Raw genomic sequence first — 17,182 nt, forward strand, 5'->3', positions numbered from 1 at the left:
CGCATTTCATGCAATTTGGACTTATGCATAGTCATAGTGCCACCTACTGGCAACACAAAAAGTGGTTTATCTCGAGAACCATTTGTCCGATCGTCTTCAACCTTGGCGGGTGGGTGCTGGGAACCCAAGAAATGGCAGTGGTAAAGTGCAATTCAACCAATAAGATCACAGATTTCACATATTGGGCCCTATTCTCCCACAGGCCTTCGGCGCAAAAACTGGCCTTACACGCAAAAAAACGTGCCTTGCGCCTGCCTCGGGAAGATATCAACATGGCTCTAGGCCGCCAAATGCGCTTTAGGCGGAATGGGCGTGGCGCACTCCCTGAATGGGCGAGAATGGGCGTTTCGGCCTTAAATACCGGCCTAATGATATCTTCCCACCTGGCGTAAATTTAGCGCTTTGCGCTTTTGAAAACCAGGCCTATTCAGTGCGCTGGTTGCGCGGAGCGCTCCTCTGCCCTTTCCTCTGTCCCTTCTCTCTGTGTCACTCCCTCTCTCTTACTCATCAGTCTGACAAGCACAATACGGACTGCTTGAAAAAAAGTTTGCCGGTTCTCTCTCTCTCTCTCTCAGAAAAAATAAGTTGTTCTACCGTACATATTTTAACAACATGACAGTTTTGACTGAGCCCGTGACATTCAGAGGCTATTGCATCATCCTACCTGTGCAGTGAAGGAACGAGATCATTGTGGGCAAACATTCACTGCCTGCCTTCCCTGCAACAGCCAGACATGTGAAATCTCCCAGCATGCATTGGGCTGATCCATTTCGATAATAAATCGCATTGAAATTAGCCTAAATAGATAGAAAGGTACATGGAAATAGATCTAAATAATGTGTCATGTTCCCACAACATGCTATTGTAGAACATTTCAATATTGGACAAAATAAAATGCGAAATCCAAACCCACCCCTATGTGAAACATATATGTCATCCTGGGCCTATATATATCCCTCGTCGATTTAACGTGATTTAGATAAGTGTCAGTGTAACGCGCTTCTACTGTCATGTGCTATACTGTGATGTCTGCTCCAATAACTTGGCCCTACTTCATATTTAGTTTTACAATAAAAACACATTTCTGCAATGACTTTACATAATGTAGGCTATATTTATGTGCATCATCCTACCTGTGCAGCAGGGGAGAGAAAACGATATCTTTCTGGACAAACTTTCACCAATCTAATTAATCTCATCGTATAGGGATAGGCTATATTTTTCTAGCTGATGCGTTTAGAACATTCTTTTCACTTTTATCTTGCTATAGTGTAGTGTATTTACATGCTTGCAGTATTTAAACTGCAGTTAGATTGGTTTGAGAAGCATAATAATATGGAATAATAGCCTATGGAGACAGACAGACGGGATGAAGGGAGGGGGGGGGGAGCAGAGCGCTTGGCTTGTCTGGTTTTACTGGATTTCTCCGTGGAATTGGAGCTTAAAAGGCAAGCTTGTGACTCTTTACTGCACTTCACCAATGAGCAGACTGTGCATAATTTTACGCTTAAAAGGCGTGGTTGTAATGCTTAAGGCTGCGTGTAGCGCCGACACCAAGATATCGAGTGGGCTGGTCCACGCCCACTGCGCTGGGCGTTCAGCACAGTTTATAGGCTGATACAACGATAGGGGCCATTATCTCCAGGACTGTCCATGCGATCGACTTCTGTATGTCCGTCCTTTGCGTATCTCGAGAACCGTTTGTCGGGTCGACTTCAAACTTTGGGAGTGCGCTTAGGGGGACCTGACTGAGTGCAGTTTGGGGGGGGGGAGCGCTCCAAGGTGGTGAATGGGGGGGGAATGGGCACTGCACTAGTACACTATAATCAGGGTTGGGGAGTAACGGATTACATGTAACGCCGTTACGTAATCTGATTACAAAAAACCGGTAACTGTAATCTGTCACAGTACATTTTAACTCATTCACCGCCAGTTTAGGACTGCCAATATTTAGCACAGGCCAAAGATTTTCATAATTGTTGGTCATCTTTCAAGACCCACAGTAAATTATCTATTAGCACCAAAGTGATTTGCAATAGCTCAAAATGAAGATGTACGTCTCTGGGTTCACCAGGAAAAAAAAGTGAGCTTTTAGCATGTTCTGTACTCTACTTATAGCCCTTTATATACACCCTGTTTTCACCAAAAAGGTCTCTCTGACAAGATAAATTGCAGATATTGGCATTTTTCTAAATCACACAATCTCATGCAGAACTCGCTCTCAATTCTTTTATTTTGTGCAGACAGACACACAGACAGACAGACAGACAGACAGACACACCGACAGACAGACAGACAGACAGACAGACAGACACACACACACACACACACACACACACACACACACACACACACACACACACACACACACGATCCATCTTTTATCTTCGTTGCGTGATTTCTAACCCCACATAGGATAAGCAATAACCACGCCCTGTGGCGCTGGGATTGGCCAGGAGCAACACTGGAGGGCACGCAGCCCAGTGATTTCATGAACCAACTGAATAGCTCTTGAGAACAGACAGCGGGCTGCTGTGACTGCCGCTTCTGCCTTGTCTTCTTGCCTCCCTGGCCCTGCTATTTGATCGTTCCCGTTTTCCCCTCGGCTATTCAACACTTCCTCACCGCCCTCTGGATTACCCGTCAAACTGATCGATCATTTCCTCATTCCTCCGATGATCAAACACATCTCTCTGGATTACTTTCTCTCGTTTTCTCCCGGCTGGCACAGAGGAAGGCGACTCCAGCTCGTGCAGCGCGCCGAGCGGCGTTTCAATGGCGTTTCTCCTGTCTGCACAAGGAGGAAGCATTTCTCCGTTTTCTGATTTTCTTCCTGCTCAATTTCAAAACAACAGCTGCGGTATGTGTTTGTTCACGTGTTGTCTTAGATGCTAGGGACCTGATACTATGTCAGAGGCTGGGGAAGTGTTTGAAATACGCCCTGTACTAATAAAACCAAAAACACGTCAAACACGTCATTGGCGGGGAGGGCTATTTCTGATAACACGTCAAAGACGTCTTTGGCGGTGAATGAGTTAAGATGTGTAATCTAGATTACAGTAACGGGGGTATAGTAACGGCGTTACAGGCGGGATTACATTCGCCCTTGCCTCTTCATTAATTTGACAAAATAACAAAAAAAACGGTGTAGCCTACTGTGGCTGGTGCTAAGTGACTGACTGTGACGAGGACGAGCGAGGCGGAGCAACAGCAGCAGCTGCAGGCAGCATTCATGATGACAGAGGCACCCGCGCCTGTGGTGCCTCCTCCCACGAGTGCATTCACGTCATGGAAATATAACAAGCATTTCACTTTTACGTTCGCTCAGTGTTTAGACAGATCTACCACATGGATTCTACTGAAAATGATATTATCCATGTGGAAGGCGCTTGTGTGTGGGGCTGTCAGCTGAACGTTACGAGCTGCCAGGCAGTGGAAAATCTGCATTGAATTTCTCCGCCTGACACCCGTGCTGACAAACGCTGCTCTGCATGGGGCGAGAGGTTTTTACTTTCACTTAGTGTTTCACGTTGTGTTTCAAGATTAAAGCAACAAGCTGCGTCTTCCACTCCACATCATGAAAAATACCCATAACGTAAATTAAAGTGGTCTTAAAAATAACTCTTGTTGTATTCTCCTTAACTTCATGTTGGTATAAACATTCTTATCTGGTTATCAATGGTAAAACATGCTTCATCTAGTTAAATAAGGGTTTTAGCCAGGACTCTTGACCAGGACTCCCTGGAAGAAGAGAACTTGTATCCCAATGGGACATTCCTGGATTAAAAAAAAAAAAAGTAATCCAAAAGTAACTGAAAGTAATCCCTACTTTAATTTTAAATAGTGGTAATCGGATTACATTACTAAGTACAATTTTTAACAAGTAACAAGTAACTTTAAGGGATTCCTATTTAAAAGTAACCTACCCAACCCTGACTATAATGACAGGAGTGTCTGTCTCTCTGTCTGTCCTTCGCGTATCTCGAGAACCGTTGGTCGGATCGACTTCAAACTTTGGGAGTGCACTAAGGGGGACCTGACGGAGTGTAGTGCACTGTTTTCGTTCAATTCGTCCGATCGACTTCAAATCCCAGCGCTGATGGGAACTCAACACAGTGCAGTGCAGAATGTTTTGCAATTCGGCACATTGCCACCTACTGGCAACACAAAAAGTGGTTTATTTTGAGAACCGTTCACCCGATTGACTTCAAACTCGGAGAGTGCGCTTAGAGGGACCCAACGGAGTGCAGAGAGCTGAATTCAGGGCAATTCGGCATCGCGCCAGCTACTGGCAACACAAAAAGCGGTTTATCTTGAGAACCGTTCATCCTATTGACTTCAAACTTGGGGAGTGTGCTCCTGGTGAACTCGGCGTAGTGCAGTACCGAATTTTGTGCAATTTGACATAGCACCACCTACTGGCAACACAAAAAGCGGTTTATCTCTAGAATCATTTGTCCGATTGACTTCAGACTTAACAGGTGCGTCGCTGGGAACCCTATCTATCTATGTAGATAGATTGTGTGTTGTCTGTATTGTTTGTGCTTTTGTTTAAAATCATTATATATATTATTATATATATATCATTATATATATATATATATATATATATATATATATATATATATATATATATATATATATATATATACACACACAAAAAATGCCCTTTCCCTCATTACTGATCTGGCATTGGTTGGCACTTTTGAATGACCCCTCCCCATGTTATGACCGGACCCAATCTTGTTTCAACAGGAAATAGAGCATTTTATACAAATAGAAATAAACTTGTTGTTATATCAAATACAAACTATCATCTCAGCACTCCACCACTATCTAGTAGGGGTTGTGGGATCGATACAGCATTATATCATAGTATTTTGTGTGGCAATATATCGTATCGCAGGAATGCCAAGTATCGTGATATCTTATACATTGTCAGGTGCATGCAACATTTCTGACAGTTTTCTTTATGACAGTGTTGGTCAGTCTATCTGCTTGACAATCCCAGTTTGCTGCAATACAAATGCCTGACATGCCTGACTGTGAGATGAACAGACTGGAAACCTTATCTCATTAGATAAAACAGATGTTGATGTTTTTTTCCTTTGGGGATATAAATTACAATATATCACAATACAGTATTTTCAAAATGGCAGTAATATTGTATCATGACTTAAAGAGCATGGTGCAGGTTGGAGACCACATTGCATTAATATGTGGGACTGGTATGTAGCAATAGGATCCTCTTTATGCCCCACACATACAGTAGCTGCATCTAGACTTGTTTTTGTAAAGCAGCTGACACACGCTCAATAAAAAGCCATCTCGGCATATGGCATCTTCATGGGCACTTCTGACATCACTCACCCACCCTGGCTGCTGGGTGAGTCTGAATGGGATGTACAGTGTACAACAGTAACTAAACAGCAGTACTGTTGAACCGCAGCTGCCCATTCACACTCACCTACCAGTCAGGCTGGCTGCGTGATGTCCTAAGTGTTATATGCCAAGATAGCTTTTTATTGAGCATGTGCATAGAATGCCACCTTTTCACCTTAAATTTTTGTTTTTTGGGGATATTTTCATGGGAATCTTGAGCCCAAAATGTAAATGCAATTTTTTTTTTTAAACCTGCACCACACTCTTTAAGTATTGTGATAGTATTGTATCATGGGGCCTCTAGTGATTCCCACCCATACTATCTGTTCTGTCTGACAGTAGAGTATGACTGGTCCTGATCCATGGTGGCTGGATTGAGGCTCTGGTAGGTGGAGTCTGGATTGGATTTGGAGGCTGGAGCAGACTTCTTATTGGTGGGAATCTGCAACAAACAATGTGAAGTTTAGCAAGGTGACAAGACATGACAACACAACCTTAAATACTATATTTTCAAAGGCAAAGACACCTTTCTGACAGAAAGTGCGTGCAACTCAAGGTGCGTAATCCTAGAATCCATTCTCATTCAGATATCCTGAGGTGAGAGGTCAAGGGACCCCTTTGGAAAATACCCATCCAAATTTTTCCCTCGCCAAAATTTTGCCAAAATTTTGAGCGTTATTTAGCCCCCTTCCGGACTTTAGGTTGACATGGTTGGTCCCAATTGATTCAATGGCTCTTCGAGTTTCATTTGGTATGAGGATCATCACGCTAGCTTTAAAAATGAGCTCGCTAGAGCCTCTAAAAGACAGTAATATCAGCCGCAGATTTCTATTTATTTTTTCAAATCCATGGTGGGCCAAAAGAAACGTGGGGAGGGCCAAAGTTGGCGGGTTGCCAACCGTCTCTTAAAATACGGAATTGTCCCGTATTTGTAAACAAAAAGACGTGTTCCGTATTGAACTGATACGGGACACGCTTTGTCCCGTATTGGAGAAACAATGCAGTGCAAACCCAGCAAGCAAAATTACGTCATGATAACGTTGTGATGACGTGTTTCAGTGATGTTCAGGACTAGGCCGGATCACAGGGTGATTTGGGGATGATTTAGACGTCTACGCGGGAACGTCAAGCTGACGTTGAAATATGACCGTTACCATGAATGGGCATGTTCAGTTATTCTGCTATGTACACAGTGTATATTCAGCAACTTTATACATAAAGCTATAATTATGTCCAGATTAACAATTTATGCTACATTTTCAAAACATACCAGCCTATGTGGGATTTGAACTCATGATCTACAACTTACGGTACGGCTATCCTACCACTACGCTGACTGTTCGCTGAAAATATATGCTGTATGTTGGAGTACCGTTGGAGCCTACCGTTTCAAAACATGGACCCCTTGTTCTTTTTATACCGGTATACATCCATGCCTATACATCCATGGAGTCGGGACAGTTTTAATAAAAATGAAAGCTAATTTAATTCAAACCTTAATCTCGAAGAATCATTGAGGAATTCCCTCAAAATGTACAAGTGTCACCCTATAACGTTTGTTTACCCAGTGCTCCTGTTAGGCTATGATACACGAATATAGCCTATGTAGGATTATGGCAGAAACTTGTTTTATATTTAAAACGTTGGCGTCAAGTCTTGGATCGGACATCACAGTGTAACCGTCTACAATCTGTGTAAGAAGAACCCCGAAACACATTGCAGACAATTGCAGGATTCCCCTCAATTCATCTCCTCGTAGTCCCACCTCCACGAATAAACAGTTTGTTAATCAGCGCAGATTGTCCACATGCAAGTGCTGATCACTCGGATTTTGGATAAATAAATAGCCCAGGCTGAGAAATATGTGATTGATTGCAACCATTTAGTTATCCTCATGGATATTTCAGTGGTGAGTGAAATTAGTTGGATAGTGATACAGTGATAATCTGGGCCAGATCTGACTCGTCATGATATGACTTGAGCTGGCCCTGATTGGGCTTTCTCGATTCGTCCGGGTCCATCCGTGCTTGCTGGGAAGAGTGACGGGCTATTGTATTGAGCGAGAAACTCCATAGCCGCTGCAGCTGCTCTGCCCCTCAGCCTGTGTGGTGTCATTACGTCCAACTACCCTAGAATGCGCTTCTCATTGATTGTTGTGAGTCACGACCAATGAGAAGCACTGTCAGCATTGCTAGATTCAACTAAACTCTGATGACAGCACATTAAGCTATACATTGTATCTATAGTAACATGCCATTTTGTTGTGTTCAGAAGATTTAATCTGAAATCTAAAATGTTTTTGCACTAATGATTTAAACTTTCATAATAACAGGTTTGTTCTATTCAAAAGAATGTGTAACGTTGTTGTTTGCACTGTTAAAAGAAAATGTAATGAGTAGATGCGAAGTTCCATTACCGGTAGGCTATATCAAAATACCGTTTGCACTATGTTTATTGTTTTTGTTTTTTTAATACAGCTGTTTTAGCCTATTAAGAATAAGAAACTTCTGTTTGTGACGCCCAAATACAATTCTTGAATGATAATCTAGGAATAGGCTACGTGCAAAAATGCAAAAACGGATCAAATTCAGGTTTGCTTGTCTTAACCTCTTCCCCCCGAGCGGGCCCGGCGGCAGGCCGAGCACTTGTCATCTCTCACAAATGACGCTCTACAGCAGCTTAGGAAGCACTGAGTGAGACACAGAGCACACCAAAATGTCGGGAAGAAACGTGGCTACAAAACTCTGACAAGCATTTGTATTCAAACTAAAAATAATTCCAACCCCAAGCAACAATATCACCATGTAGCAAAAACAAGAAAACGGTGCATGCCTGCATTTATGTGGTGATTTGTTTTTGTGAGTGAATCTTTTCTCTCCAAACGAGAGGGCTTTCGAAAGCCAAGAGTCTGCTCTTTCCAAAGAGGTATAGCTCATCTCTGAGAGATGAAAACTCACTATAGGCTGTCAAAGAACACCAAAAAAGTGTTTAACATTTTACAGATAAAACTACAAGTTATGTCTTACCTTTGCTGTTTTCCAATCAAAATTTGTGTTTGACTTCATAAACACGCTACTAATTGCTACTCTTAATGCCTCTTCATCATCTTGAAGCGTTTTTTTTTTAGAGTCATCGTGTTTACAAAGCCATATGGAGGGTTTTACATGGAGTGGTCATCTTCACAGAATACACGAGCTTTGGGTTCAGTCAATTTCCTGCCATTTCCTGGAAAACTGTCTGACGTAAATTCTTTCAGTTCACGTCGATTCTATTGGCTCTGACACTTCCATAGAGGTGTCAATCATCGAAATCGGCCAATGGGGTCCCGAGATATCCCTCTGCGTATCGCCCCAGGCTTTGCATGCAATTTGAAGAAGCCCTTTTGATGCATTTCACACAGTAAAAATACATATATAACGCTCAAACCTTAACGCATATTAACTGAGTACCTATAGTGATATGTAAATAGGAGAAAAAAATGTATTTCAGTCTTTTACCATAGAAAAGTCAAATGGCACCCAGGATGCCCAAAATGTGCCCAGATCAGGTCCGCCTGGGCCTACCTACATGTAGTAAATCATCTCGTCGCTGTCGTTCCAGGACCTCGAATGTCCCTTTTTTCACCTTTTTACTTTTTGTCATAAATCAGTGCCATTGGTCACCCTTCACGTCTCTGTGTGGTTTTTATCAAATGCAACCAATGGAAAAGCATTAAAACGAGCTTGTGAGTAAATCTCGTAATGCCATTCGCCCTCAATCTGTCAGTCAAACCTCGAAATTAGTCCCCTACCTCCGTCTGTACCCCGCCACGCAGGACAATAAACCCGGAAAAGTCAGACGGCAGCTGTGTATTTCTCATATTGTTTTGACTTATCCTGGCTTCCACTGACTTTAATAGATCAATCAAATGTTTTCCAGTTATTCCTAGGCTGCAAACTTGTTTTAACATGCAAATCGGAGTGTTTTCTGACGAGAATAAAGTAACGTTAACGCTACGTTATGTCAGACTGTTCTCATCCCATGCGAAAGCCCCCCCCTCAGCCATGAGAGGCTCAGAGCACTGCTGCTGCTGCTGCGCACGCCCCCGTGGCTCAGAGCTTGGGGCTCGTGCATGAGCATGCGACTCTCTCCCGCTTGACTGGCCGGGAGAAAGTGCTTCCAAGTCGGACTGATAATATAAACAACATCATTTGAGCTTATCCAGGTAAAATATTAATAAAGTAATGACACATTCAGCGGGAAACTAACTATAATTAAGACATGTGCCAACTTTGATGACATTTGGTTCAGTATTTTAAGAGCAAACAGGTTTTTTTAACTTCCTGAAAAGTTGCTGTTTTGGAGATTCGAGGTCCTGGAACAACAGCGACGATTCTGTAAAATTGCTCTGGTTCACTTTCTAAGGATTTGCTTTGATACAAGCACTCATAAGATATTAGTCTACTGCTCCATAGAAGAATTTGGCTGCCAACCGATGATTTTCAGGTGCTTCATCCAAAATACTGTGTTTTTTTTGGGGCGGAGCTTGAATTTTTATTTTTTTGCCATGTTCTAACTGATTTTACGATGATTTTTATGATACAGTACATTTGTAATTGATTCTGACACTTCTACAGCAATCTCACAGGTGTTGGCTAGCTTTTATAAAAAATAATTTTCAGAAAATACCCTATAGTTGTGGAGATACTCCATTCAGTTCGGGCATGTCATTTTCGGCAGGTGAGCTGAAAAATAGGCTTAGGGAATGGGTAAATGGTTGAAGTTGAAGCAATTGCAGTTATGTGATTGTTAATAAGTCGACTACTGACTGCCCCCCTGGACTGCCCCCCGTTCCTTATTTCCATTTCAAGAAGTTGGCAACCCATACGCGGGCCCCAAATTGGTCACCCATGCACTAGGGCAGTGGTTCTCAAACTTTTCACATCAAGGACCCCTAAACTGACACAGATTAGACTACAGACCCTCAGTTGGTACAATTTTGCCTTTTAGATGTTTTATTACAGAAAGTGTATGCAACCCATGGCCAAAATAGTCATACATTCTGCCATTGTGTTCCATATAGTGAAAATAAAGTATCCCACTTTTTGCTGTGGACCCCCTGGAACCCCTTCAAGGACCCCTAGGGTCCCCGGACCCCACCTTGAGAACCACAGCACTAGGGAGATGGAACCATGGCAGCTTAGACCAGCTTAAGATGGTTGTGTTGATGAGAGCTCGCAGTTGGAACCCATCCGCACCATGGGCGACCGTGCCTTCTGCTCGGCTGCACCGCACCTCTGGAACAGTCTTCCAAACCACCTAAGAGCAGCACAGACTCTCGGCTCTTTCAAGGCAGGCCTAAAAACCTTTTTATTTAGGAAGGGAGCTAGCTCTCTTGGTGCAGTGGTTAGCGTGTCCGTCCAGCAAGCCGAAGGTCAGCAGTTCGAATCCAGCCTCGAATCCAGCCCGGTAAGCCCTTAACATAGGTTGCTGCAAGTACCACCTACACAACGCCGTTACACTAACCTTTTAACTATTATCAGTAGTACTATCTGTTGTTATGTTTTTAACTCTGTAGCACTCTCAGATTCTCTGTGAATGAAAAGTGTGGTATAAATAAAATGCATTATTTATTACTATTATTATCTGCAGGCGAAGGCTAATTTGCTCTTGGCAGCCCCCCTCATGCGAGGTGTAGCCTACAGGCTGAGGGACCAAATGCTTGTGACCCTGCAACACGTTCTCACTCCGAGCACGTAGCATATTGACGCTTTGTCCCGTCCCTTGTGCGTTGCTTGTTACTAACACAGTACCCTTGAGCGACACATGAAACGACTTGGGCTTTCCGACTAAACTCCAATGTAAACCCATGGAAGTCATCTTTGACGCTCATGGCAACTGCTCCGCTCCCCCATTAGTCAACTGCTCCCCCATTAGGGTCTGGGGGGAGGTTAGGTTTAGGCGTGGGGGGTGGGAGAGGTTAGGGTTAGGGTCTGGGGGAGGTTAGGTTTAGGCATGGGGGGTGGGAGGGGTTAGGGTCTGGGGGAGGTATAGGTTTAGGCGTGGGGGGTGGGAGAGGTTAGGTTTAGGGTTAGGGTCTGGGGGAGGTTAGGTTTAGGCGTGGGGGCTGGGAGAGGTTAGCTCCTCCCCCCAGACCCTAATGGGGGAGCAGTTGACTAATGGGGGAGCAGTTGCCATGAGCGTCAAAGATGACTTCCATGGGTTTACATTGGAGTTTAGTCGGAAAGCCCAAGTCGTTTCATGGGTTTCTCAAGGGTACCGTGTTAGTAACAAACGACGCACAAGGGACGTGACAAAGCGTCAATATGCTACGCGCTCGGAGTGAGAATGGGTTGGACCCTGAGATACCTGCTGAAGATGCAGAAGGTTCCCAACAATGTGAATACTCTGTCCACCCTTCACCAAGGAAGAGCACCATGAGGAAGAACTTGCATCACCATACAGTCCACCTTGAATCAGCGCTTGCATGCAGCCAGATCCCAGCCGGCTGCCATGCAAAGAACTGTACTTTGTTACACCATGAGGGACATTGCTTCAGAAAAAATAAGAATATCTATATTGTTTATTAACACGTTGAGTGCCAATGACGAGATATCTCGGCTTACAGAATCCAACCGTTGAGTGCCAAAGACGAGATATCTCGGCTTAAAAAAAAAAAAAAAAAATTTGACGGTGGGACATCGATCAACCCCTTTTACGTCTCCTATACCAATATTGGAGGAAGAGAATGTGTATAATCTATTTTACCGACCAGCTAAGTGGCGACAGTGCTCTCCAGACAGAGAGAAAGCCGAGCAAAAACAGCCGCGGGAGAAAGCCATTCTCAAGGAAATGGCTGGGCGAAAACGCTTTCGATTTCACACACACACACACACACACACACACACACACACACACACACACACACACACGCGCGCGCACACACACACACTCGAGTACCTTTGAGCATAAATAAGACCAGAATCGCAAAAGCTTCATCAAAGCTCTCAGCCGACACCCCAAGAAACGAACGAGCCCGTTTTACAGTAATCCAGACTCGCCCGAGAGCGGCCGCGGAGCCAGCAGCAGCAGCACAGACGGAGGGAGGAGTTTGGAGACACACACACACACACACACACACACACACACACACACACAAACACAAACACAATACAGTATACAGACTTGCCCAAGGGCACCCATAATCACAGGTGGTTCTAAAAATCCATTTATCTCAAAACTCTCTGAAAATCTCTGAAACCATGCTGTACTCAACGGCTAATATCTACATAACTACTAACTCTACAAACTAACTCTTTTAGACAGAGAAAGCACACATTCTATTAGTACTTTTGTGAACTTTGTGTTCACAAAGTCCAAGCAGAAAAGAATCCTCGGCTCTTGTAAAATGAGCCAGAATCCTCAAAAAAACCCTCTGGCAGAAGCTAACTACAGTATTGAAAAACGGCTGGCAGTGAATGTGTTAAGAGGTTGAATTGGTTAAAGTTATGATTAGTTGAGTTAAGTTAAGTTTAAGTATATTAAGTTCAGTTTTTATGTTATCTTTGTTTAATCTGCAAAGGACCTGTCAGGGATAAGCTGCCAATTCAAGGTGTCTGCATCAGCTATCTTCAGTAGCTCCTGCAGTTTCTGCTTAGAGTAAATACTCTCTGATGTTTACCTCACCTTTTTGAGAGTAGAGTATGACTGGTCCTGATCCATGGTGGCTGGATTGAGGCTCTGGTAGGTGGAGTCTGGATTGGATTTGGAGGCTGGAGCAGAGTTCCTATTGGTGGGAATCTGCAACAAACAATGTGAAGGTGACAATACATGACAACACACCTTAAATAGAGTGGGAGCCATGGAAACAATCCTACATCTTGCATGTACCATACATCTGTCCTGCATTAACTCTACACACTATAAACATTTTATATCATGGAAATTTTAAAGGATTTTGTGTTTTCCCAAATTTGATTGATGATGAGGCTCTCGTCAAAGGATGGCACACAATCTAATTCTCCATTGAAGTTGGCTCCTGCCATTTCCCAGCAACATTGCTTACAGAAGGTCGGCTTGGAACCAGAAACAACTGAAGGAAGCCACTAGGGAGATGGAGCCATGGCAGCTTAGACCAGCTTAAGATGGTTGTGTTGATGAGAGCTCGCAGTTGGAACCCATCTGCAGACGGAGGCTAATTTGCTCTTGGCAGCCCCCCTCAGGCTAGGTGTAGCCTACAGGCCAAATGCTTGTGACTCTGAGATACCTGCTGAAGATGCAGAAGGTTCCCAACAATGTGAATGCTCTGACCACCCTTCACCAAGGAAGACCACCATGAGGAAGAACTTGCATCACCATACAGTCCACCTTGAATCAGCGCTTGCAGCCAGATCCCAGCCAGCTGCCAACCGGTTGCCATGCAAAGAACTGTACTTTGTTACACCATGAGGGACATTGCTTTAGAAAAAATAAGAATATCTATATTGTTTATTAAGAGGTTGAATTGGTTAAAGTTATGATTAGTTGAGTTAAGTATATTAAATTAAGTTTTTATGTTATCTTTGTTTAATCTGCAAAGGACCTGTCGGGGATAAGCTGCCAATTCAAGGTGGCTGCATCTGTATCTTCAGTAGCTCCTGCAGCTTCTGCTTGGAGCAAATAATCTCTGATGTTTACCTCACCTTTTTGAGAGGAGAGTATGACTGGTCCTGATCCATGGTGGCTGGATTGAGGCTCTGGTAGGTGGAGTCTGGATTGGATTTGGAGGCTGGAGCAGACTTCTTATTGTGGGGAATCTACAACAAACAATGTGAAGTTTAGCAAGGTGACAAAACATGACAGGACACCTCAAATAGAGTGGGAGCCATGGAAACAAACAGTCCTACATCTTGCATGTACCGTACATCTGTCCTGCATTAACTCTACACACTATAAACAGTTTATATCAGTGGTTCCCAACTTTAGGGCTGCGACCCTTGGTGGGGTCGCCTGAAATTCAAATAGGGTCACCTGAAATTTCCAAAAAACAAAAACAAAACCTTATTTTTTTTTACACCACACAATTTAAAACTAGCGAAGATGATTAGGGTCACTTACGTGTTTTATTTTAGTTCTGAGTTTAAAGTGAAAGTGATAATCTCTAAGATTTATTTATTTTTGTTCTCTTGGGTGACACCTATGGCAATGAGTGGTAATTGCAGGTGAGATCCAAACAGTGTCAATATCAGATGGTGACTTATTTTAATGAAAATGTTTGAGATTATAACTTTAAATCAGGATTCGGACTATAAAGGCGGAATTCTGAAAATAAAATCAGAATTTTGAGATTAAAGTCAGATATCTCAGATTAAAGTCATGAATTCTGAGGGAAAAAGAAGCATACATCACTGACGATGTCACTGATCGACGGTGTACCGAATTTGAATGTCTATAGAGTCCCTAGATTTTTGTGATGTCAAAATCTGGTCACGAGCCAAAAAAGGTTGAGAACCCCTGGTTTATATTATGCAAATGTTAAAGGATTTTGCGTTTTCCGAAATGTTATTGATGATGAGGCTCTTGTCAAAGGATGGCATGCAACCTATTCTCCATTGAAGTCGGCTGCTGCTGTTTTCCAGCAACATTGCTTACAGAAGGTCGGCTTGGAACCAAAAACAACTGAAGGAAGCCACTAGGGAGATGGAGCCATGGCAGCTTAGACCATCTTAACACGTTCACTGCCATTGACGAGTTGATACGTCAAAAAAAATCCAACGGTTGACTGCCAATGACGAGTTGATACGTCAAAAAAAAAAAAAAAAAAAATTGACGGTGGGACGTTGATCTAACCCTTTTACATCTCTTATATAAATATTGGAGCCACCGAACGTGTACAACCCATTCCACCGACCCACTAAGTGGCGACAGTGCTCTCCAGACTAGAGGAAGCCAAGCAAAAAGCAGTGTGAGGAAGCCATTCTCATGAAAATGGATTGGCGAAAACGCTTTCGCTTTCGCGCTTGGGAGCTGGCGGTGGGGGATTGCAAATTTGCATAATAGATTATGGGTGCAACACACTTTGAAACACCTTTGAAACACCAGCAGAAAGGAATCGCAAGCAGCTTCATTCCAGCTGAGCTCACAACCGAAAACGAACGAGCCTCATTCTCATACTGTAGGCGAAAACGCTTTCGCGCTGGTGCACACGGGCGCACAACGGTGGGGGGTTCCAAAAATAGACTGGGTGCAAAACACACTTTGAAACACGCAGCATAAAGCCTAGAATCGCACAAAGCTTCATCAAAGCTCTCAACCGAAAACCAAAGAAACGAGCAGCCCCATCCAGACTCGCCGACGAGGGGGCCGCCAGGGAGGGAGGCTGCTCAAACTCGCCGCAGCAGCAGCAGCAGCAGAAGAAACTCGCTTGTGACAAACGCTGCTGAAAGCCACCAGAGACACGCCCACGGAGGGAGGAGTTTGAAGGAGAGGGGGTTCAGAACTATATTGTTTAGATGTCTGATGTCTCACTGATGCCAAAAATAAATGGTTAAAGTGACTGTTCTGCCTGTTTGATTGAATTTCACAAAACTGCGATTATCTCAGCTTTCAGTCTCAGACGCTGAAACCATGCTGTACTCAACGGCTAATATCTACATAACTACTAACTCTACAAACTAACTCTTTTAGACAGAGAAAGCACACATTCTATCAGTTCTTTTGAGATATTTTGTGTTCACAAAATCTTAGCAGAAAAGAATCCTCGGCTCTTGAAAGATGAGCCAGAATCCTCAAAAAAACCCTCTGGCAGAAGCTACCTACAGTAAAAAAAAAACAGCTGGCAGTGAATGTGTTAAGATGGTTGTGTTGATGAGAGCTCGCAGTTGGAACCCATCTGCAGACGGAGGCTAATTTGCTCTTGGCAGCCCCCCTCGGGCTAGGTGTAGCCTACAGGCCAAATGCTTGTGACTCTGAGATACCTGCTGAAGATGCAGAAGGTTCCCAACAATGTGAATGCTCTGACCACCCTTCACCAAGGAAGACCACCATGAGGAAGAACTTGCATCACCATACAGTCCACCTTGAATCAACGCTTGCAGCCAGATCCCAGCCAGCTGCCAACCGGTTGCCATGCAAAGAACAAGTTATGATTAGTTGAGTTAAGTATATTAAGTTAAGTTTTTATGTTATCTTTGTTTAATCTGCAAAGGACCTGTCAGGGATAAGCCGCCAATTCAAGGTGGCTGCATCTGTATCTTCAGTAGCTCCTGCAGCTTCTGCTTGGAGCAAATAATCTCTGATGTTTACCTCACCTTTTTGAGAGGAGAGTATGACTGGTCCTGATCCATGGTGGCTGGATTGAGGCTCTGGTAGGTGGAGTCTGGATTGGATTTGGAGGCTGGAGCAGACTTCTTATTGTGGGGAATCTGCAACAAACAATGTGAAGTTTAGCAAGGTGACAAGACACGACAGGACACCTCAAATAGAGTGGGAGCCATGAACACAGTCCTACATCTTGCATGTACCGTACATCTGTCCTGCATTAACTCTACACACTATAAACTGTTTATATCAGTGGTTCCCAACTTTAGGGCTGCGACCCTTGGTGGGGTTGCCTGAAATTCATTTTCATTTCATTTCATTTATTTATTTAATGTGACTCATTGACCATGATCACATGGTATGGAGCACAAACAAAACATACAAAAACAATATACAATGGCACACGGCATGGCTAGTGTATTATGTCATTTGAACAAAGGCAGGACATTCTTCAAAAAGGCACCTAATTTACACATGACTTTTTGTCTGTCTGATTGTAGTAGCAAAATCAGTTTAAACATAG

At 43.5% G+C, this 17,182-nt stretch overlaps 2 protein-coding genes across 2 annotated transcripts in view; one reads left to right on the forward strand and one right to left on the reverse strand.

The window, feature by feature from the left end:
- LOC310792249 (uncharacterized protein) overlaps nt 1–17,182 on the forward strand; it is a gene marked incomplete at its 3' end in the record, with an annotated part of 330,076 nt that overhangs the window by 252,022 nt on the left and 60,872 nt on the right. The window lies entirely within an intron of this gene.
- Nucleotides 5,649–17,182, reverse strand: part of LOC310792248 (uncharacterized protein) — a gene marked incomplete at its 5' end in the record, with an annotated part of 31,178 nt that continues 19,644 nt past the window's right edge. The window contains 2 exons of the mRNA XM_083653973.1: nt 5,649–5,824; nt 13,048–13,161. Of these exons, the coding sequence (XP_083510099.1) occupies nt 5,702–5,824; nt 13,048–13,161 (237 nt within the window). The 3' untranslated portion in view covers nt 5,649–5,701. The remainder of the gene's footprint in view (nt 5,825–13,047; nt 13,162–17,182) is intronic.

The sequence above is a fragment of the Poromitra crassiceps genome (genome assembly GCF_964638095.1).
Source record: "Poromitra crassiceps genome assembly, chromosome: 17".
NCBI lineage: Eukaryota > Metazoa > Chordata > Actinopteri > Beryciformes > Melamphaidae > Poromitra > Poromitra crassiceps.